The following is a 24,127-nucleotide window of genomic DNA, read 5'->3' on the forward strand; positions in this document are numbered from 1 at the left end:
AAGACGGAAGTGGGAGAAAAGACAGAAGAAAAGAGTACAATCATAATTTATAGTTGTATTTCCCAAATAATATTCCAGATCATGTGCCACTGCAAAATATCTTTTAAATTATACTGATTTCAGCTTCTGCTCTGCAGTTACTCATTTCTATTAAAAGAAATACTCCAAAAGTGCATTTCTTTGATTCCCACTAGAAACTTAGTTCTACAGGAGCTCATTCCCCTTAGATCCTTATCGAAGCTCTCTAGCTTATACTGAAGTCCTACTACCCACCATGGTTTTAACAGGACCATACACATGCTTAAGTTAACAGGCCAAATCCTCTTTCTCTAAATCAATTACATACATCCTAACTTAATTAAATCTATTTCTGTGGATAAGGCTAGCAAGATTTAACCTAATATTTCATAGCAAAATATTTAGCACCATTACATTACTGTAATTGACAGCTTTTAAAAGAACACTACCCATTTACACACAGTTCAAGTATTTAACATAGAGTTGCTTTGATTTTATTTCAGAAGAACTGAAAGTGGCTTATTACCTATTCCTGTCAACAATCAAGTTATTGAAACATCACTTCAGTATTTAAAATGTAATTAAGAAAAAAATACAGGGAGACCAAGAAGTCTTTGCAGACACAAAACTTCCAATTCAAATGCAAAACCAGTTTCTAGTTACCAGGATAGGCACAAGTATACGTGTTTTTAATGTACTTCATTATTTTTATTACTCCTACCATAGTATCATCAAAATAATTTCAGATATATATTTTTAATCCCTGGCACTTGCTTCATAATTCAAAACTCCAACTGGCCTACAACTGTCCTATTCAATCATTTACTTACCAGCCCTCATATTGCTTTTAATTTTCTTTCATGTCTTGCATGTCCTTAGGCATATAGTTAACAAGGTTTACTTTAAAAACACTATCCACCATGCATTTTGGCTCTCTTGTCACAAAATAAACTGTCTCATCCTGGTCATAACTGCTATCAAGTTTATACTTCACTGTATTTTAGCAGATTCTTTCACAAGAATAATTTTTAACAAAAATTCATGATTTACTGGTTGTGGGAATATATTTCCATCTACTCAAAAGAGCTCAGTCAGGTTGATTCACATCAAAAGCCACTATGTACCGCCTCACAGTACTGTACGGTAGCCCTGTGAAGCTTTGCATTCCACGTACTCACTTTTCACCAGCTCTAAATCAATCTGGAGAAAATCACTTGAACATGAAGGAAAGAAGGGAGCCCTTTGACTGTTTTATGTTACAAAAATGCATGCCTGTCTGCTCACTGACCTAGAAAACAGCCTTAAAGCAGCAAGCAGTTATCTTTGTCGAATGTTTGGTCACAAGAGTTAAACAACCCCTTCTGAGAGCATATCACACCTTGAAAATCACAGCCATCCTCACAAACTTCTTTTGTCATATTATAGTGTATTGTTCACACCTCATCAGCAGATGTCATCACAGTTAAATCAGTGCAGGCATTCACTTCATTTTACTGATTTTCATAGTCAAGGTAACTAAAACAACGGAACTAACTAGTTTGGTTTACATTTCTAGTAACTTTGGTAACCACATCATCATTTGTGGATATTCACTACTTCATGTATCAGACACGCATATGAGCAGTAAAACTATCGTGAGCATATTTGACCCAAAAATTTCAACTGCTAGAAGACACAGAGTAGCCAACTATATCTAAAAAGTGCACCCTCTGTAGGAAAACGAGTTATACCACAGGGGTAATTCTTCTCTCATTTCTGTATTATATTAGGGGCAAACAAAATTACTTTTTCTGACAAAGTAGAATTTATGAATAAAGTCACTATGTAAACTGTCTCTTGGGATGAGGTTTAATTAATTGGATTAATATAAGAGATACACATATGGACTACCTGAAATGAAATCTTCCACCCTCAGAGATCACCACTAATACCCCAGTCCAGCACAGTCACAATACGCCCAGTACAATAACTTACTACACTGGCTTTTGCTGATCTCCTGGCAACTGCTATATAACTTCATTTATGTCACTTTCAACACTGAGATAGGATTCCAGAATTTGAACCCAAATAGTGCAGTCCTCTTTTCCTATGAGTTGAATAATACCTCTGATCCCAGGCATCTGCAAGTTTTTTTTCCCTTAGCTTCATCTTTAAGGTTTGATTTAATAATGTGACCATGCAGTTGGCAAGTAAATCAGCAGAAATTCAACTCAAGTAACCACATAAATGCATTACATCTATGATGGGAGTTTTGTTGCATTTCTACCCCTTACTGACTGGGCAATAACTCATTGGTAAAATGCACTGTCTCATGTCCGACTGATGCAGCATTCTCACTTCCCCTCCCCTCCTTCAGTCAATTCACTTCAGGAAGGGTTGAAATGTCCAGCAGCAAAATTAAGAAAGCTTCGCGGGCAGCTTGCAATTACAGAATCATGCTAGATTTTATTTTTTGTAAAACCTTCCAAAGTATGCTCATAGTAGAATAATTAAAAAAATTACTGATTAGGTAATAATAAGTGAGACCTAGAGCATATCAGAGGAACTAATAATCAGTTGAGAGGTGGGACAGCACTAAGTCAACCTGAGGCCACAATCACCCCAGGTAGCTATTCATTTTGCCAGGAAATACCTCACATGATCTTTATTGCTATTAGAACGTGTCTGGAATTTTTTTTCAGAAGGAAAATAAGCACCTTTCTGATGAGATTTTAAATCTCCCAAGTGCTACCAAAATGAATTCTTTGATTACTAATGCTGCTCTTGGATTTTCTGGAAAATTTACCCTCAGAAAAGAACTAAATCCTTCTCTCTGTGTCTTTTTCCTGCACATACACACCAATCCCCAATAAGCTTTTATAACCACACCGGGTTTGGAATAAAATGCATCACATTTTTATTCTATTAAAGAAATAATGAAAGGAGGGATGGCTAAGTACTTGAGCTGGGTTTCATTCCAAATATTAAGCAAATACCCACGCCAACAAATATAAAGCCTCAGAACCTGAAAAAATAACACCTCTTGAACCTAAAGGTCCAGCAACCACATGTTTGTCCACCTCTACAAACTGGGCCTGACTAGAACAGGTCACAGAAATTAGGATCAGAATATGCAGTAATGATGCTTAAATTGGTTAAGCAAATAACAACAGAATTGTCCCTTTAAAGGCTAATTGTAGACCTGCCAACTGAGTGACCTACATTTGCCTGGTCAAAGCATCTGTGAGCCAGGGGCAAAAGAAATACTTTCAGCAAGGAAATTCTGTTTTGACATTAAACGATACACTCTTCCTTTCCATTGCTCACATGCCTAGAAATGCAAACTGACCCTATAGAGGGTACAAAGCAGTACAGCAGACTTTCACGTCAGCTGCTGGCAACAGAATATAGAGACCACAGAGCTATAGCCATGCGAGAAGTTGATGATTTTTGGATTATTTCCTCAGTGCAAATCTTTCCTCTCATTCCTCTTCCAACTACAAAAAGAGCTTTAGGGAAGCCCTTTCCTTATAACATATTTCTTTATTAATATATCTCTTTGCTTTACTTACTTAATTATTCTGGTGATAAAGGTAACTTTTTTCTTTCTGCCTAAGAATCATGTATAAAGTGCACATCTTACAGGGGTGAACACAGTAGTTTTGCTGCTGCACCATGAAAATCCAGTTGTATAGAACGTGAAGGTAGCAGTTGCAAGCATTGCAACACTCAGTACATCTATCTAAAGTTGCAGTTTTGTCTTCTCTAGCACCAAAATGGAAAATTGGAAATGAAAATTTTAAGTATTACTAAAACCTAGTCCATTAATGATATTTCCCTTCGAGATATGTTTTCTCTTACAGCATGCTATCCTTTTGCATGCCCTTATTACTTTTCTGTATGTTCCTCTCTCTAAAATGTCTAAATGCTTCGATATTTTTTCACTATCTCCTCAGTCCTGTTTGTTCTCATTTTATGGTATGCTCCACACATTTTAGCTAGGTGAAATTAAAAACAAGGCTGTGCTCATGGGAATCCAACTCTTCAAAGCCGAGAAGAGCTCCCTTCCTTTGCCAATGGACAACCCACATAATCATCAGCTCTGTGTTTCCATCCTCATTCCAATGGCTGACTATAATTTCCTACCACATTTCAGTTATGCAAAAATTCTTCTTACAGCACTATGAGAAAAAAGGGATCATTTAAACTTTAAAAATTAGGCTTCTAATTGTAGGTACCTCGAATCTCCTTTGCTGAGCTTCAAGTGCAGCCTTGGTTTCTAAAACCTAACTGAATCACATGTGAACTGACTTTCGAAAGCTGATAATGTGAATATCCTCTTCACAGATGAGGTAAGTCAAAATTCATGATATACAAATAAACTGGACAGTTCTTTGTCAGCTGCCGGAAGCAGACAGAGAACTTTTCCACTTGTTGCTGAATGATACCAACGTATTTGCCTACTTTGAAGGACTGCTATTGCTGTCAAAACCTATTTGTCTTGGAAGCCATCCAATTTCGTCTTACCATGCTATCAAATGTGAGCTTATCTCAGTCACAAATATCCATTCCTTTTTTATTGTTTTATGGAAGTCCATTAAAATTACAGCTTTTATATGAAGTCCAGTACAGGAAATAGGAATACCCAAAAAAGTTTCCAGTGACTGTACACATTCTGAAAACACAGATTTTTTTAAGTCTGACATCAATTTCCAGTATCACCCATTTAGTGAACACTGAACACTGTTCTACGCTATAAAAATTGTTTCTAAAGTAACTTACATTTGAAATCCATTTTCCATATATCTGATAGGACCAGAAGGTTTGTACTCTGGATTTTGTAAATTAAGGAAAATTATTAGATTTGTCATTCTAATAATTTCATTTGCAAATCACATTTTTTTGTTCTTATTCTGCTTTTACAATCACCACCAAAGAATCTGAAAGTTACACAATACAACAGGCTTTAAAGCCACCAGGGACCCTCCTAACACAAGATGGAAACAACTTAATATGCAAATAGATTAGAAAAACAACCATGAATCCACAGCCTTTTGCCAAGGAACAGTGTGGAGGGGGGGGTGAAAAATCAACTGTGGTACAGAAGCTTACACTGTACTTAGGAAAGCAGAAGAACTTTCAAAAGCAAAGACCTCCATCATACAGGAACGTGGAAGCACAACAGACATTATGGTCATTTTAATATTTCATATGTCAAGGCATTTATTAGGAAATAACACAGCTCCACTTCTGCACACAGTCAGTATTATTTTCTGCTCACTGTCCTCTCATGTTCCAGCCGTAACTGCAGAGATTGTTTCAATCTTTTCCAGACTCTCCTGGCCTGCCTGCAGAGGCCACCACAGCAGCAAGGAGTAGCTTGCAGGGATGGAAGCCCAGCTGTACCAGCAGCCTGGCAGCAGGTCTGCTGCAGAGGCCAGGCCAGCTGAGATCCCCTTGGAGCGTGAGGGTGCCAAGAGGCTGGAGCAAACAGGCTTTCAATGACTTTGTGCTGATGGGTCAAGGCCAGGCTTCCAGCATCGGTAATAACCCAGCTATGTATTACAACCTGTATCTTGTACGCTGTGCAGCTGAGAACAGAAGTGCATTATAGTAAATGATCAAGTTGGAAAACAGAAAAAAGAAAATACTAAGACTTTTGTCTCGATGCAGTCATGTTAACACTGCTACCAAAAGCCTGCCTCTGGCACACGCTGGGGTTTTTTATAAGAGCATCAGTGCCACGCTGAAGTTACACTCCACAGGTCTAGGCTATCCATGTGCATGGGGTTGAAAGAAAGACAAAGCAGTGATTAAAGGAAATGGCCAACACCCAGGAAGATCAACATCTGAACAGCTGGTACCACTTTTGGAAACATATACTTTACTGAGACAAACAGGAGGCTAACAGGTTAATTTTGATTTTCAAATATCCTTTTAGATGGAGAGAGTTTCTTCCTGGGTCTGAGGATGTCTTTATCAGCAGCAACAGAGGGTCCCACTGTCTTATTCCAGTCAGGCTGGAATATTGCCTCAAGGTAACATTCTTATTTTTTGTTTGGGTCAGCAAGACGTCTTTTAAAAGGAATTACAGTTGACAGCTTCACCAGAGAATCTTAAAGAAGCACATGATATGAAGGAGGATTTTGGGGGTTTTGAGATGTTGGGGTTTTTTTTTGTTTGGTTTGGTTTGAGATTTTTGTTAACTAAACCAATAAAACACACACCTCCCCATGCATCTCTCAGAAGAGAGCTGAGAAGGAAAGAAACAGACAACTGCTGGTATACATATTCTAAGAAAAGACAGACAGAATAGAGGTGTTTCAGGAACACTCCCTCCCAAGGGACCTACATGTCTGTTCTCCACAGTTTCCAAACTGGAAACACATCTATTTTCCTTTCATACATATATAGAAAAACCTGATAGATTGGTATCACAGAAGAGAAAAAAGTGTTTCTCCAGAAACTGGAGAATTAATTGTAATCAATTGTAACAGCACAGTTCCACACCTCCTTAAAGACTGAACAGCTAATACTATGAAATTGATACAAACAGATGTGGTGTTAAAAATATTCTGTGTGTTAAACAATCACACTTTTTAGTTTTATCGAACAGGAAATTTTGACAAGCAGTATGGTAGAAAACAAAAAAGGGAACAGAGAAAACAAAAAGCCCATAAACAGAAAGCCTCTGAAAAATAGAAAACAGACCTAGAATTTTGACTAGAAGACAAGAGAATGGGCAGTTGGCCCTTCTTGGGTGTGGGGGTGAGAAATGTGGGGGGGAAGTAAAACTTTTCTTTCCACTCAATATCAGAATGGCCACTGAAGTTCAGAATCCAAATATAAAGCTGTTACTTGTTCTGATTTTTATTATTATGGTGAAGATAGAAATGTCAAATGAAAGCGTAGCAGAAAAATATCTCAATAAATCATCACTTAAAGGGAAATAACCTGCCTAGTGCAATTATAGAATAATTATACCTGCCCTTGGATATTATCATATAAGTAGGCAGCAGAGAGGACAGACTTCCAAAGAAGATGGCAAACATTATAAAAGTCAGTCTTAGTCTTTAATATCCTTTTGTAAGTACTAAAAAATATCAACTCTAATCTGAGATGTCATTCTTAAGCTATACCAGTCATAGCAAGAAGAAAATGGTGCATAGACACATACCTCTTTTCCGGCTTTGTGTTCTGCCTCTGGGACTGAGAATGCCTGCTGCCTCTCAATGCTCCTCTGCTCAGGTGGCTGTTATTATAGCCTCCAGAAGAAGCAGAGGCCCGAAGGCCAGCCCAAAGCTGCTCTTCATTCCTGTGAAGTGGCACAGATGTACGGATGGCAGAAATGACATGGCCGGGATAAGCAGTCAGCGAGTCCTCGTGGTGGCGGGAATTCTGATGGGCAAGAGTTCTCTCTGAGGCCGGGTACTGCCGCCCTGGCCTTCGGTAGCCCCTTTCCCGGTAATAGGCTGGGGGGAGAGGCAGGGCCGTGTCTGCTCCATCACACCACCACTGCAGCTCCGAGAGCAGGCAGACCAGGGGCCCCAACTTCCCCACATGCCTGGGATTCCTGCACCGCTATCCTCAGATGCATCTCTTTGCTCTTCTATCCTCTGGGGAACCTGTAGACACAACAGATTGACTTAGGAACAAGAATCCACGCTGTAATACGAGGAGAGCATTAATATCCTTCTTATGGCATTCACTCTGCAGTCAGAAGCGAAACGGAACAACGTACAAAGTAACTTGTCTTATTCATCCCCCATCAAATGATTGCCTGTTCTGCCAGTGTAAGAGGAGATCTACAGCCATTGACCATTTGGACCAAAAGTATTTTTTTTACTATCTGGATAGCAATAGACTTTCTTCAGTTCTCAGCAACAGAAAACATTGTGTAATGCAAACCTTGAAGATGCAGAGATTGCAAACTCTTAGAATATTAGCAAAGTCAGGAAGTTAGGTCATTTTTGGTAAGGAACTTGGGTCAACAGACACTGACTGCTCTCTCCCACTCTGATACCTGCTGGTTGCAATAGCATTTCAGGATCTCACATCTAACGTGGAACATTTTAGGAAAGCAAAAAAGTAAGAGGACAGGCTGATTTCCAACCAGCCAACAAATGCTATAGTTATACTAACACTTTTCCTCCACCCCCATACTAATGCTTCACAGAAAAGAGGTATTCAAGATGACCTGCCCAACCCAGCACTCACAGAAAATCGCCATCATATCCAATGAGACAGGACAAATTGTTGGCCTTGGGTGTTCAGTGCCCATACTCACCATTCAGCAGCACAGGGAAACCAAAACAAAGAAGAACCCCAAAGAGAGCAGGTTTTCCTCTTGCAGTAAACTAGGAAGGATTAGGAAGGGCAGGGACTGCTACCTTAAAGAGAGTTAACCCCTCAAGCTATGCGAAACATTTAAATATCCTGACCTTGTGGTTGGCAAGATACCAACACAGCCAGAAGTTACAACCACCCATCCCCACCTCCCTAAGGACTTCTGTTGCAAGTTTTACCTATTCCTGGAACTAGATATATCAGGATTCCTCACTCTTTCCATGCTAGGCAGAGCACTCCACTTTGCTGCACAAATCAGATGCATTTTCATGAAATGCATAGTTTTTCTGTTGCTTCCCTTGCCCAACTGGCTGAATCACAAGCCTTCAAAGTAGGCTTTCAAAGTCCAATTCTCGCAATTATTAACATGCCAAACATTATTTTAAATAAGCATCGTTTAATAGTTGATTTATACTCTGAATAATCTTTGTACCAACAAGTATACGCACAGATAAATTCAATTAGGAGACAAAAAAGGCACTGTCCACAATCACATGCTTGACACACCTCTCCAGCCCTATTCAAGTGTGTAGCTACCTCAAAATGAGCTTTGCAAAGACAGCCTTGTCTGACTGTATGTCACTTCTGCCCCCTTCAAAGGATAACCTAAACACATAACTTCCATTAATAATTATGCCTCAAACATTATTGTATAATAGCAAAAGATTAACATCTACATACTTTGCCTCTAGTCACAGATAACCTGCGCAGTCACTAACTGAACTGCAAACCACCTACGCATACATGACTGATCAGCTAGCTATAAACATGGCAGGCTTTGGTGGAATGTGGTTTGCAAACATGGTTGAATGCACCATAACAGTATGAAAAAGCAAGCCGGCGCAGGGTTTGTGGTGCTGCTGTGTAGTAATCAGTTGTGGTCTACATAATCTAAAACGTTTCCCCACTCTGAGGTTGCTCTCACACTTTCGTCACCCACCACAGAAAAAACCTACATTTAATTATAACTTCTGAATAATAAAAAGCATCTGCATTAGTGTCTTATGTTGCCCATTTCTCCAATGTTATCTGAAAACAGGAGCAGATGTCTCTGGTTTTAATATGTGGGTACCCCATTTGGCATCAGCCTTTTAAATCCATTAGCGTGTACATCCTAATACCACATAATGTCAAAATTATGAATAACATGCAACAATGTCTCAGTTTCTGGCTGTTACCTTGGCTTTCGAATCCAGTAAGAACACCGCTGGCTTACGGTTTGTCCCACTAAACAAGCTACTCTTCAGTCTGTGATTTTTTTTCAGTGAATATTCACTGTTCATATTTACACTACACATTAATGTATCTCTACCACAGACACAAAATTGTAATGGCTACACACAGAGCCACTCTTCTGGCCTGACCCTGGCCTGCAGTAAAATTTAGTTATTACAAAATGAATAGTCCTTTGTCATCAGACAAGTCAGGTTTCATCTGTCTGAACTATTCCTTAATTTCTTCTGGGTTTTTTTTAAAGCCAAAGACACTCATGCAGGCAACAACTAAAACGTGCTAGTCTACAAGCAACTCAAGTCACCACTAACATAACAAATATTTCATTATGTAGAAATGGAAACTGATATAATAACGACAAGTGTTGACCTGTTGCAGAGAGAACCTTCTGACTGCCAAACTTCACTGCAGCAAGAATTGTTTCCAATAAAATGGCACTTTGAATGACTGAAGGCAGTGTAAAGAAATTTCATACCACTTAATCTCCACAGTAAAACAAATCTAGACATAGCATGAGCTAGTTAAGACATAGCATCTAGCTAGTTAAGTAAGAACGTAATAATAAAACTAACCAAAAAGTAACAGCATGTCTTATACTGACATACAAATTCATCACTACTACTTGGTTATAAAATGACAACATTCTGAGATGGGAATGTTCATTAGCAAACCAGGTTATGCACTTTTATTTTCAACCAAGGTCTGTTTTCTTATTTTAAGAAAGATGGTGGAACAAACGAATCTTTTGAGAAGATGGTATGATTAATGGCACAATCTACTCGGTGTATATTGTGTAGCCTACTATAAAAGACTGACTAAATAGAAGCTGCTTTGCTTAAAGAATGGAAAATACAGGGGGCAATCTTGAGTCTTCCAAACAGTTTACATTAAAAAAAAAAAAAACCCAAAACACCAAAGAACCATTCCTTTTCTCTTTGCAGCAAATCGTTCTCCACGTCTCAAGCCAACACAAAAGTAACAGCGGATTTAAATTTAATCAGAGGTGATCCAAATTAGCTAGCAGGAAAAACTACTTAGTGGAAAGGCAAACAAAGCATGGAACAGATTGCCTGAGGAGATCCTGGCACCACAGAGGCCGATCCCAAATCCCTACCAGGAACAACTAAGACAAAATCAACCCTTGCCTGGGGTAGAGGAGCTGAACTTCCGGGCTCACAGGTCACTTCCATCCTTCTCTCCAGTGATTTCCAAGTCCCTTTGTAGCCAGTAATGAATTCTACCACAGCCCTAGGATACATCCAAGAAATTACAGGTAGCTATAGGAGACAGCTGAAGTATTCCAGGTCATCTCAGAAACACCACACACTCAGATTCCTGACACTAGGTCCCTCCTCCTCTCCCTTTAAAACTTAGCCATTAAACAGCACACTTTCTTAAGAGAAGAGTTCGAGCCTGCACTCAGAAACAAGTGAAATGCATAGTGAATTTTCCTTGCCAAGTTAAGTTATGAAAGTAATTTCTTTAAAAGAATCACATAGCCTGCAAAAGGGGGAGATCAACTAACCCACTTAATCTACTTTCCCATAGTTCATGATTGATTACTTCTCTAGGTAACCTAGTAATACTCATTCTGATTATAAATGCACTGTCAAAAAGATCTCTATCTACAGCAAATTAACAACCAAATATTTTGCTAGACAAATTCAATCTATTTTCCCCCTCAATTTCACCCCATAATTCCAGCCCTTTTTTTCCTATACATGTTTCAGTTATATAGCAGGACAAAGTTTGCAAGTGGAAGTAATACATCGCACTAGGTACAACTGTATAGTAAACAATGTAAAGAAAAGACAAGCTTTCAGTGTTCAAGTGCTTGCAATTTCTACATCTGTACTAATTCCTATCAAGTTGCTATCAAAAATTCTTTAAATCAGAAATTTTCTTCATAATGGCTGTTATGCACTAAGTATCTTCCTATCTGTCACCTTTCTAGCAGTGAATGGCAAAGTGAATTGATTGTAGGCTTTCAAAAATGCAGTTGCAGGGACACTCTTCTTCCTTTACACATCAGCAGTTCAAAGCAGAGCATGCCCAATTTTGAATGGGCTGAGGAAACTGTAGTTTAAGCTTCAGAACCTGTTCAAGTGTAACATAATCCTATTTCCCTACCAGTGTTGTAAAACACATCTAGGGACCTGGTTTAATTCTTTCACCAGTCTAAGCATCTTAAAGGAATATTCTTCCAGTATTAGCTCAGCTGATTTCTAATAAAGACCATACCTATATAGCCACAACAATTTCCCAGCAGAAAGTCTTTACAGTCCCTTTTATAGATGTTAATTTGCAACCACCACGTTTTTTACGCGTCTTACAAGAAACATGTGGAACATTGGTGGCTTGATCAAATCAACCTACCAAAAAACCTCCTAAAACTTGCAGATAACTTCTCAGCTCTCTCAAGGCTAGGAGAAAAATGAAGCAGAGGCCAAACAAAACATCATGACACAATGTGTACATGTCTGCCTGGTTAGTATGCTCAGCTATTTTAATCCTTCAGTGTATCTTGGAAGCCTTTAATCAGAGATGTAGTAAACCATTTGAATTTTACAGTACATGGTAAGTGTAAATATTACCAGCTTAAACGATTTGGGTTTCCGTTCTTTGTATAAAAACTCTGTCTGAACGTCTGTGCCTGTGAAGATTAAAGGGCTAAAAAGCCTGGAAATAGAAGACCTTTGTATTCACAAACCACTGAAGGGAGTTACAATGCCTGGAAAGTTTAACTGCCCCTTCAACCAACTCTGACCACATCTGAAGAAACTTTAACATTATTTAAATAGTCTAGAAAGTAAACAGCTCCGAAAAAAGTTCAGAACAGTTTTTGTGCCAAGAGAGCTTGAGGCTTCCTCCAAGTTTGGCTAATTTTTTTCACACCAAGACCACCTCCATTGTGCTCTGTGAGACTAGAGTTTCAAGGAAGAGGTTTCTTTTCATTCTTTTGTAGGGCCATTAAGTACTTTCAAGTAAACAGATGGGTCACTCCTGACCTCACTTCTACCAGTTCTATATATTCACTACTTACCTACAGTAGGATTGTTTCTGATCTACAGTAACATAAAGATGATAAGCATCAGGCCCTCGCTATATCACAAATTAGGCTTTTAATAAACTATTTCCCCAACATTGAGTATCATCTGTGACCTAAGTCACTCAGCATGTACTACCCTAGGACTTTTCCAGGTCAATCATCTTCAGCTGTGACAAAGCTGTTGCCACTCTATCATATTTCTACACATTTCCACATATGGTGGAAATATGGATTTTATTTATTCAGTATTTGACATAACACCTCTCGAGATCCCTCGTTGAGTCATCCACCCATCACTCCAGAAGCAGAGAGGACAAGATGTCATAAAATAGAAAGCAACATTTCCTAACAGAAGAGCTCATCTGTGAATCCAAAAAGATTCTAACCTTTACCATCGCTCTGATCCAAAGCCATGGACAGAATTAGCATGCAATACTGCTCTGAAGGAAGATGAGAAGCTTATCTATGACCTTGTAAGCTCACCTGCTCTGGAATCCAACTGGAACAAAGGTCCTTTCATTTTTTTGAGAGAAACACAGAACAAGCTTTAAGCTCCTCCTCCTCTGAGCTTAAAGTTAGTGGGTTTTAATTAAAAACATAAAATACAACTCAGAGGTCACTGATAAATCAGGTTAAAAATAACAAAAGAATTGGCCTTGATTTTTCAAAGAGTGTATTTGCATAAAATAATGTATCCTTACCCTGTCTCCTTTCCCCATACAAAGAAGAATGTTATTTCTTAACCATTTTAATACATATCATCAAGGACAGGGAATTAGTAACAATACAGAGATAGAAAGAAAATTCTTTCAGCTGTTGTTCTAAATATTCTGTTGCACTAAGTCTAATTTTAAAAGGAAAAGTCTTGGTGTGGACTAAATCATCTCTCCTGTTTCCTAAAGATCATTGTAATTAAAATAGCAATATTGTTAGCTAGAAAGGCTTTTACCAGCGTTTCAATGAATGCAATGGCATGTATATCTACACAGTTAAAGTCAAGTAACTGTGTGGAAGGCATGCAGATATACTGACCAGTAGAAAACTGCAAGAGGAATATGGACTGCAGTTCAGTTGGTAGTGTTTTATGGAACTCATGTATATAAATACAATTCAAATGGACAGCAGTTATCTTATAAACAAGAAAAACATTACAATAAACAACAAAAAAAGCATGACACCTGCACTCACTTGTTGCCAGGACCACATACACAGCAGCCATACACGGATACATTCACGGTCACTCAGCTGCTGTAGCAACACTCAGTTTAGCACATGCAGCCCAGCAGGACAGAACCATAGTAACTTTGCAGCAGGTCTGTTAGCAAGCGCTGAGCTCTAGCTCAGCAAGTCCTGACAAGTTCTACATTTCAGTCACTGTTAACCTTAGGGCAGAGCTTCACCCTACCTGGACTGCAAGGAAGAACACAACCTTCTGTTGTTACATGTTTCTGCTTCTCAGGATATGTAAAACCAAGGTGGTGACTAGCTGTGGTGGAGATCCCGTGGCACTCCTTAGCACTATTAGACTATTAGGCATTAGCCCTGGTGTCCTGGCCAAAAGCCAAGTTTAGATATTAACTACTTTGTCTAACTCCAATTTCCTCCAGTGTTTCAAGGATATAGTAGACTTCATGCTTCACATTTTACTCTGTTACAGTGTGTTCAGATGTATTAGGCAGCTGTTTCCTTTTCAGTTAAAAGAATAGTGACTTTTATAGAGTCTGATAAGGTGAAAGAACAATAGAACTGAAGAAACATTATCATTCACTGTCATTATTACAATATAAATGAAGGTGTAGGGTCACATCTATGCACCGAGTTTCCTATATGAATCCTAAAAATTATATCATAGTCAGATTTAGTAACCAAATTCTTATCACTTGTAAGAGTATTCTTAAAAGTTAACACCCCTTCTGTGCACTCTCCCTTTACCTTCCCACTTACACTTCCATGATGACCCTTCAACAAGCATATTCAAATCCAACATGGGTGGGAGGGGGTGTCAACCACACACATCATAAAACATATAGTCACATTCACTTGAATACAGAGTTCTTTTCATAGTGACCTTGTATATCTAATAGTGAGAGATAACACCCAGTTTATTCTTCTTTAATTGAGAGCCACCATAAAAAAAACAACTCTAAGCCCAAACAGGCTCAAAATTCTTCAACAATATTGTAGTGCCCCAGTGAAATGCTTGCAAAAATAAATCCTGACAATTCTTCCATGTGTTGAAAATTAGTTTGCTAAGATAATGTACCTTCATTGAAGTCAGGACTAATCTACAGCTGAGAGACAAAGATAGGCATAAATTCAAAGCAAATCCATTTTACCCATTTAACAGAAGCAAGATGATAAGACAAAGCAATATTTACATCAGAAGTTCTATTTGGACTAACTTTACTACTAGTTACGTTACCAATTTTACTAAAAAACAAACCCCTCCAAGGCACAACTACAGCTTACTTTCTTAACACAGCAACATGATTAGTTGAAACTGCATCCAGCTATGACTTCTGAAAAATTGGGAATACAGAGTTCAGTGGTTGTCTGGGAGAAGGACTGTTATGTTTCATATTTTAACCTTCTGTTCATCACAGTATGACACTTACCAGATAAGGTTAATTAATATTTATTCAATAAAATAAGCACAAGAAGGGAGATCAGAGAGCTTGACCGCATGATGAGCAGCAGGAGGGCTGTTCATGTGGCCCGCACTGATGGACAAGGAAAGCCAATTGTTCAAATATTAAGAAAGTTAACCAGTTTCAGAAAGCTTCAATGATTTTTAAATGCAAGTGGCAATTATTTGGTCTTATATAACATTTCCTTTTTTTTTGCTAATATCGATTAGTATTTTGGCCTTATGGAGAAGTACACTTGATATTCAGAAATTCTGTACTATTAATGAGGAATAAGTAAGTTAGACCAACCTTCCAAGAAGCTACTGACCAATACTATGGCCCCTGCCTTCAGCAAGAAACCATAAAAGTCTTTTGCATAGGAATTTTTATTTCTACCTAATGAATATACTATGTATTTGTATTACTGTCCAAACTTGTGCTATTTACAGAGATAAGATTAACAAACAGAGCAGTACCATAAGCTCAGACACATGAAGATGTAAAGATACTCCGTGTTTTCTGGTTTTGTGCACTTCTGACAGCAGAAGCATTTTTAAAGTAAACAAACACAAAAGCTTCTATATTAAAATCAGCTAAGCAGGTATTTCTGAAACTAGAAACTCTGTATTGGTCAATTCTGCCTTTGTTTGACAGACAAGCTTCTGAGACTTTCATTATCAAATCTAAAAGCAGAAAACATTGCCCAGTCAAATGTTTTCCAAAAAACCTTGAACACACACCAACCAAACAAAATCAAAACCAACCCTCCCACACAAAAAGCATCATCTTACCAGCTGGTGTTCAAAACATTTTTATTTGAATAGACAAGTGTAAGTTTCCCCAGAGTAACAGAAGAAGGGGACAAGTATTGCATTTAGTCTGGGGATGGGGAGTGGGGGCTCCTGAAATCCAAAGAGTTACAGAATAAGCTGCAATTGAGAAGAAATAAAACTTTCCCATCTCCTCTCATCTCCCCACATCTTAATTCCACTATCTGCACTTCCCTGCTATGGAAGTAATTTGCCTCAGTTCTTCTAGCTAACAGTCCCCAGACTGTCATACCAGAAATGGATTTGTGTGTGTGCGCCTGAGGAAAGCAACCTGCTGAGCTGCTCTTCCACATTCTGTTGATGAAATTTCTCTTTTAAAAAACATTAAAAATTAAAAATTGCTGCTTGAGAAGATAAAGTCCTTTCTTCATGTTAAACATATGCCACTAAGTCAGGAGTAGCTAAAAGGTACCTTAAATAGTTTTAATATACTGAAGCTAAATAAAAACTCTTCCAAGAAAAGAGATAGGAAGCTACAAACAGATTTTTGTTCAAAAATCTACATTATGTCAGCCTCTCTGAAACTAGCATGACTTGTACACGGATTCCAAAAAGAAACAGAAGATTAAAATCTAGCAAGATTTTAAAATAAACATAAAATAGTATTTCCTATTTTACAATAAACCAACATCTGCACCGTAGGTGTCCAGAGGCAGTTACAGCTGCATTTCCATCAATTGCTTTGGGGATTGTTCTGACATTTGTTCGATTTTCCCAAAAGTTTTAGTGTAAGAAAAAGATCTAGACTATTTGAAAATATCTTAATGAATTGGTCAGCCAAATACCCAAGTCCAGTTCTCTAATTTTGCTTCCCTGTCCACAGCTTTCAGAGCAAAAATAAGTGTAATTCAGGGTACACAACAGAATCTGAACACTCTCCCAACACTGCGCGTTCAAGCATCAATTGTGCACATGTTTAATTTTAAGCTGCAAAATAAACACAAAATAAAGATTGGGGTATAACCTAATGTTTTAACAGAATAAGTCTACTCAGTTTCCACATACTGTACCCTCTGAAGATGTGTATGACAGTTACCAAACAACACTTTTGCTATTCACCGCATGGCTAAAATGACATACTGTTCATGAAATCCTTCCCTCTCTCCCTTTTTTCCTGCACAACTGACCTCCTCTCACACAGAAAGACCTCTGCCAAACAGCAGAGAGATGCATGCAGAAATACACAGGAGACGCTATGTATGGGGATGCCAGCAAACACTTGTCCAGGTTTCTGCATAAAAAGAACAGGAACAAATTCCAGAGCTACAAAAGCGGAGAACTCACGCTCAGATACATGTCTGACTTGGCCTTCAGAGCTACTAACAGTCTCTCCTGCCTGAAGTGGATAGGTGGGTCCAAAGGTTTCCGAAAAATTTAATAAATACAGACTTCCAGGCTAAAATACAGTTTGGCATGAACAGAATCCTCTCCCGTAGAGTAAGAGCCAAGAATGACAGACAGCCTTGAGCCTGTATGAGGCCATCACTAGGAAACTTCTTCCTCTCTTGTTTTCAGTAAAAAGAACAGCTCCAAGGTGGTCACTGTGCCCCTTAGCACCATGCCTTCTGTCCCTTTAACCAGTACAGAAGGCACTCCAGAACCATGGCATTTCTCATTCGACTGAAAACAAAGAATCTGATTTTATAAAAATTAATTCTGGAGCTTCACAGAATGAAGCAATTGTTTCTTGACTTAATCTATTTTAGTTAGTAGACTTTTTGCCCCCCAAGGCCATTTGAAAGCTGGATTGCTGCATCTCTCCACTGTCAGTGTTACAAAAGAATGTCTAATTAGACAGAGTACCAAAAAGAGAGCAGCAGCCTGACCATCTCAATTGCACAACAAAACAGAGGAGACCTAAAATAGTGAAAAATACTATGTTGTGCTCAGGTTTAGAATATGGCACTTGGGCAACTTGAAAAATGCTGCAGGCTGGACTGTGCCAGTTTCAAACTGCATTATTACTGACCTCATTTAACTTGTCTTACAATTAGACTGCACAAGGAGTTGAACATAATAGCTGTGTTCTTCAGGAGCTATAACTATCAGATGGCTTCAGGTTTTTAGCCCATATCTATGGAGCTACTGTCCCCACAATTTTTTACCCTAAAGACAGTGTAAAGAAGGAAACCCTGCAATCTTGTCTTTTACTCCTTTAAAAAGTACCATTTAAAAAGAAATACACATCTTGCATTATTATTTTAACATCTATAGTAAAAAGCAGACTTGTTTTGATAGGTTGATACCATTAATTAGCTGGTTGTGTTTGAATACCAATTAAAAGATGAGAACAACACTGATATAAAGTCACAGCACAGAGAGATCAAGAGCATTCAAAGGGTCTCCCCTCAGGTCTCTGGTAGAATCAGCAATACTTACACATCATTCCTGACAAACGGTTGTCCAACACATTCACGAGACCCCCATCATGGAAATTCTAAACATTATCCAGTCAGTATGATCTATTCTTCTTTATATACTTACCCTAAGTTTTTTCTAACAATAAACCAAAGTTTCCCTTGCCCCTGTTTAAATCCATGTCTTCTCATCTACTCCACCACAGACAGAAAGAAAAGCCTTCTCCTTAGCGCTCATAAGTATTTGGAGATTTTATCTGCCTCCCCCACCGATCTTAAATCTTTAGACTAAACAACCTGAGTTCGTGCAAGTTTCCCTCAGAGGTAAGATTTTAAAACCTCTTCAAGAAAATCACTGCTGCTCTGTTGCTCTCCAAACTGTCAACTACTTTCCTGAAAAGCCATGCAAAGACCTAAGTATTCCACCCAGAATGCTGAGCAGGATGGAAGGTGCACCATGCCAAGGTCTATGGTGAGTGAACCATTCACAGGAGCACTAGAGCAGCTCCCAGCTCTGACCTCTAGCGATTTAAATCTAGCAACAGAGGTTCGAGTCCAACTTCCATTTCAGACATCTCCATCACTGTAAGAGAAAGAGCTACTTATAAGCAACTGGATGCTTGTGCTAATCTGTGCTTGACCACTGCTCGCACTGACATGGATTCTTCTTCCCCTTTGTCTTGCATGATAAAAATCCTCCGAAGCTTGAGTAAGCTGGCACTGACCTATTTGTGACTTACAACACTTGATACAACTACTCAGCTAATTAACCATGATAAGCCTCTTTCAACCAAGAATATATTCATATTTTTAAAAAAAGAACCCCAAAACTCACACACACACAAAAGCCACATTATTCCCAGAACTTCATTTAGATTGCATTGCTTTATGCTTCTTATTCTAGTGTTATCTACATTTACCTTTAAGTATATAATATCTGAATATTTTTAATTCTTACCTTTCTGTGTTCAATTGAAGGCTGTGGGATGACAAACTGAAATCCCAGCACTGCTAGTGAACTGAGAAGTCTGAAAAAGCAAATAGGTGATATAATTATCACTAATAAAACCCACATATCTACAACCTATTACAGGGCTTCATACTGCAAGAACTTATTTAGACTCAAGTACCATTACTAACCAAAGCAGACTCACTAAACTGTACGAGATGTTCTTATGACATTCTCTTCGCAGCAGGCAGTACCAGTTACATACATTGATTTGTCTGTGCATCAAGTAGACCTCATTGATAGTATTTCACATATATGTTTAAATAAAAATATTCTTGGCGGTTCACATTTTAACACCTTAGCATCTGGTGTCAAACTGACATGCTAAGTAAGATTTCACCCAACTGTGGACTAAGCCTGCTTCTAGCTCTGGCTCCTCATTTTACAGATGAACACTCCACCTCCAGCACCCAGGAAACATGCGAAGAATCACCATGATTTCGCAGAAAATAGGTTCTTCCCCAGCTGCGTAACAAACATTTGTAGAAATTGAATAACCTAATGGGCACTGAAGATGGAAAGTAGCAGACACAGCTCACCAGAGACTCAGGATAAGCGGCCAAGCATCACCCCAGTCCCCACATCTTCAGTCTGAAAGGAGTCATAATGGGAACCAGGCCCAAACAAACTTTGTTCTTTCAAGCCTCACCACTGTAATGACTCCTAGGAGCCTGTTACAAGTTAGGCTCAGTTAGCTTAGTCTTTTGTTTGCTGTAATTCGCACTGGAAACTGGTTTGCTCCCTTGTAGCAAGGCCCTTCATCAGAAAACACAGAAAGGTACAAGCGTAGAATCAACGTATCTGTATTTCTACCAGGAGTTGGAATTTTCAGTCCACAAAGAGTATGCTTCAGACTCTAAATAGGGGGAAAGCTGCTAATGATTTGCTGAATTTCAATGCAGAAGTAAAACTGATGGATCTGGATGCAAAATCCATCTGAAAACTAATGGACCAGACAAAATCCAGCTGTGCTTCCTACTCTCAAGCTCCTTCCTTCACTCCCTACACAGTAACCCTTTAAATATTTCTCATTGTTTCAGGTATTTTCAGAGACAGACCTCCTAAACAGAATGAGGGTTTTTATACTAATAATTTCATTACCACCAATACCTATATTCTTATTCTAAGCAGAATGTTTTTCTTGAGATTTCTATGTTTGTTTTTGCTAACATACTGCAAAAGGAACATTAGGTAAGTATTGATTGCACATGGCCTGCCATCACTTCATCACCAGTCTATGCCCCTCTCAAAGCAATAAACCATTCAAAGGTAAGAAAAAGTCATTACTTCCTTACTGCCACGTCAATTTAAGAAAACAAAACAAAACAACAATTTAAACACTTTAAAAGTCTGTTAAATGAAGTATTACATTTCACAAAGCTATCATTTATGATGAAGAAAAATATAGGTAGCTGAAATCAGACCCAGTGTAGGGCACTATAAAGAAACCACAGTTAAAGAGTCAAAATGTGCAGTTCAGACCACAGCCAAATAACACAATGTTGGACAGAAGCCAAAGGCATGAATGAAGAAACTGATTTGCCAATCACATGTGAAATCAAAGGCAGAAACAGAACTCAGACCTCCAAACTGCAAGATGACAGCATCAAGTCTGACCTTAGCTGACCTGCATATCTTTTTTTCCAAGTGCTCAAGTGATCTCCTAACTATTCTCAATGAAAACATGAGAAACTTCTTAATTAGGCAGAGCACGGACTGACAGGCCCAGCCAACATCCTCTGCGAATTATATTTAACTTCCTTTTCAGAATCTTCCTACCCATTCCCTGGTCCCTTACGGCTTCTGTTCCCCATAATCCCTCAGAGTATGTGAAAGAAAGATCAAACTTTGCATAAAGAAATGAATGCTTTCATCCTCAAACAGGACTTTTCTGATCTGTCTGAAGGACTACAGATTTCCATGTGTAAATTCTTCTGAAATCATGCACAAGGTTGGGAGTTCTGAACTGAGAACCATAATCTTCAAAGCAAATTACTTACCAGATTAAAATTTTCAGTTCCAAAACGCAACTTTCAGTATATGTGTCATTATACCATGCCAAGCTTTTCCTGACCATTCTTTAATGAGGTTGCACTGTAATCTCCCTCTGTATGTACATGCTCAAGGACAATGAAGCTAGTTTTTAAATTCGCTTCTGTATCTGCATTTGGATCTTTCAGAAACAATAGTATCAACCTACTACTTCAAACACACAGGAAATTTCCCAGGAATACTGAAGCTACTCTCCAGTAAGCCTCTAGCTTCAAATCAGTGTGTGGCAATTTAATTTTTTTAATGTTATTTCCCTCAGTAGCTTGCTTTGGCTAGCTTCTCTGGACTAGGCTTTTTTATTTGTCATGCTTGACTAACGTTAGCCCTCTCAAGGTACAAAAACATGCTTCTCCAATTTCAGTAGGTTTGCTTCAAGTATTCTTACTGTGCAAAAAGGCCAGAAAGAACAAGCGCTCCTCAAAATCAGGCAAAACTTCAGGTACACATGGATAGATCAGGTAGCAATTGCAGCTGATTGATAACTGTTTAACTCAGGCCTCTGTGTAAGAACTCTCTGGTACAGCCCATGCTCTCACAGTTATGGCACTATTTGAGCCAAGTAATTAGCTTAAAACAAAGTCAGGATTTAAACTGTCAGTCTACCCAAGTTGCAAAGAGCAAACATGCTCACTTTCTTTAACTGGTGGATACCAATTTCTGTTTAACTGGAGAGGGGGGGCTCAGAGCAGAGCAAAGCTGCATTAGTGCTATTGTAGGAGTAGCAAGAAAAAGTTTGCTGTTTAACACCTCATTTAGGAACACCTCTCAGAGTTCTTCCTCTGCCACTGCAGCAAGTATTAGCTCTCCACAAATGAAGCTGGAGGATAGCAAAATAGGTTTCTTGCATGGTTGCTGTCCCTTAGAAGTTGTATTTTATGAAGGGCTTTCATGGCCAACTATGGATTGTCCAGATAGGAGTGAAAGAATTTTAGCAAAGTGATTAGTACTTTTGTCTCATATTCCTGACTTCATCTCACATGAAAGTCTGCAAAAGTCTGGGACAGCTTGGGAGGTGCTACTCAGGAAGAAGTCTCAACAGGGAAGATAGTAGAGGTAGAGTCTATTGTATGTGACAGCTCCATTTTGATGGGGAATCTGTCCTGGCATATTAACAAGGGTGCCAGAATTGCAACTCAAGGATTGATGTCTGAAATTTGTAAGAAGGTTAGATCAGAGGTGTTACTGACAGTATCTCCACACAAACGAAAGAGCATGCAGCTGTCCTGCCCCTCCTTGCAGGTCAGCTTTTGTTCACATAGCACCAAAGCTGCCTGTTTTCTCTGAATTTGCTTGCCCAACTACAGAACTGGACAGACGAGCTTAGAAACAGTTGAATGTTTCCTTTGTCAGGAAAACTGCCTGAAAGGTCTTTCCTATGTTTGCCCAATGGCAACTGTTTCAGGAATGCAATATAGATTCCTGAATGAATTGCAGCACAGGTACTAAAACATGTAAATCAGTAATTTAAGCCCAGTGACTGCAGTTGCACAGCCTCATAAAGAAAAAAACCCCAAACCACCAAACTAACACGTTTCCAATAATATATACCATTACATTGGCACACACTAACAGATGCTCTAAGCATAAACAAATGCCAAGAACTTTCTTATTCTCACTATCACCAAAGAACGCTATGTCTGGTATGCATGTACTTGATTATTTGGTCTTCAGACAAGATTTTTATTTATCCATCTATGATACACATAATATTAACACTTTTAACACCAAAGCAAGAAACAACCAAATTGATATTTACTGCAGTGCATTAAAAGCATATTAAATAAGATTTTACATGTTTTATTGCATTACTTACCTCAAAGAAACTATTAAACTGTCTACCATGATCCTTTAATGCAAGGTCTCTTGAAGTGAAAAATAACCCTTCACTGCAGAACAGCACAATGCCAATCACACACAAATCCTACAGAAAAGAAACAGAAAAATATTTAACATTGCTTGTTTAGTATTTTCCAGGATGTCTAGGAAACTGGATACAGACCTACATTAGTCATCTCTACCTCAATTCTTGGGACTTCACAGCAATTCAAACTGGAAATCGGGTTATGTTACATGAATAGACTGGACACACCCCATATTTTGCAACAGGACTTCGACAGTGACAAAGTACTCTGCTTAAAGGCTATGGGATGCAAAATCTTGATCTGATTCCCAAGGATGTAAATCTGATGTTAAACTTATTTGCCTTTTTATCTCACATTCCTAGCATTACACTTTTATGACCATAAAGCAAACAGCTGTATTTGAAGTCTCATGTTAACAGGCTTCATAGAACTGAAACTGGGTTACCAATTTCTATTGTATAGTATTACTGTTAATACACTCTCCATTCTGTGTGCACTGCAAGAATGATTCTTTTGTGAGTGCCCATATAGTCTGCAGAAACAAAACAAAACAAACCAGAGAAAAGCAGTGTTGATCTCTATTACACATGGCAAACCCAATCACAATGAAGTTAAATGCCTTACCCACAGTCATGGAGGAAATCTGGCATTCCAAATCCAAATTCAACTGATCCTCATCTCTAAGTACTATCATTGCATCATGACTACTGCAAATGCACAGAAGCCCTACCAGCCCTTGAGAGGGTTATTACCTAGGTACACTTT

At 38.6% G+C, this 24,127-nt stretch overlaps 1 protein-coding gene across 1 annotated transcript in view; it reads right to left on the reverse strand.

Annotated features, from left to right (window-relative positions):
- Positions 1-23,342, reverse strand: part of LOC104404895 (thrombospondin type-1 domain-containing protein 4-like) — a gene marked incomplete at its 3' end in the record, with an annotated part of 46,205 nt that extends 22,863 nt beyond the window's left edge. The window contains 4 exon segments of the mRNA XM_010013432.1: positions 7,175-7,473; positions 7,476-7,622; positions 19,398-19,467; positions 23,314-23,342. Coding sequence (XP_010011734.1) covers positions 7,175-7,473; positions 7,476-7,622; positions 19,398-19,467; positions 23,314-23,342 — 545 coding nt within the window.
- Between the last annotated feature and the right edge of the window lie 785 nt (positions 23,343-24,127).

Source organism: Nestor notabilis, unplaced genomic scaffold, assembly GCF_000696875.1.
Source record: "Nestor notabilis isolate BGI_N333 unplaced genomic scaffold, ASM69687v1 scaffold17544, whole genome shotgun sequence".
NCBI classification, from domain to species: domain Eukaryota; kingdom Metazoa; phylum Chordata; class Aves; order Psittaciformes; family Psittacidae; genus Nestor; species Nestor notabilis.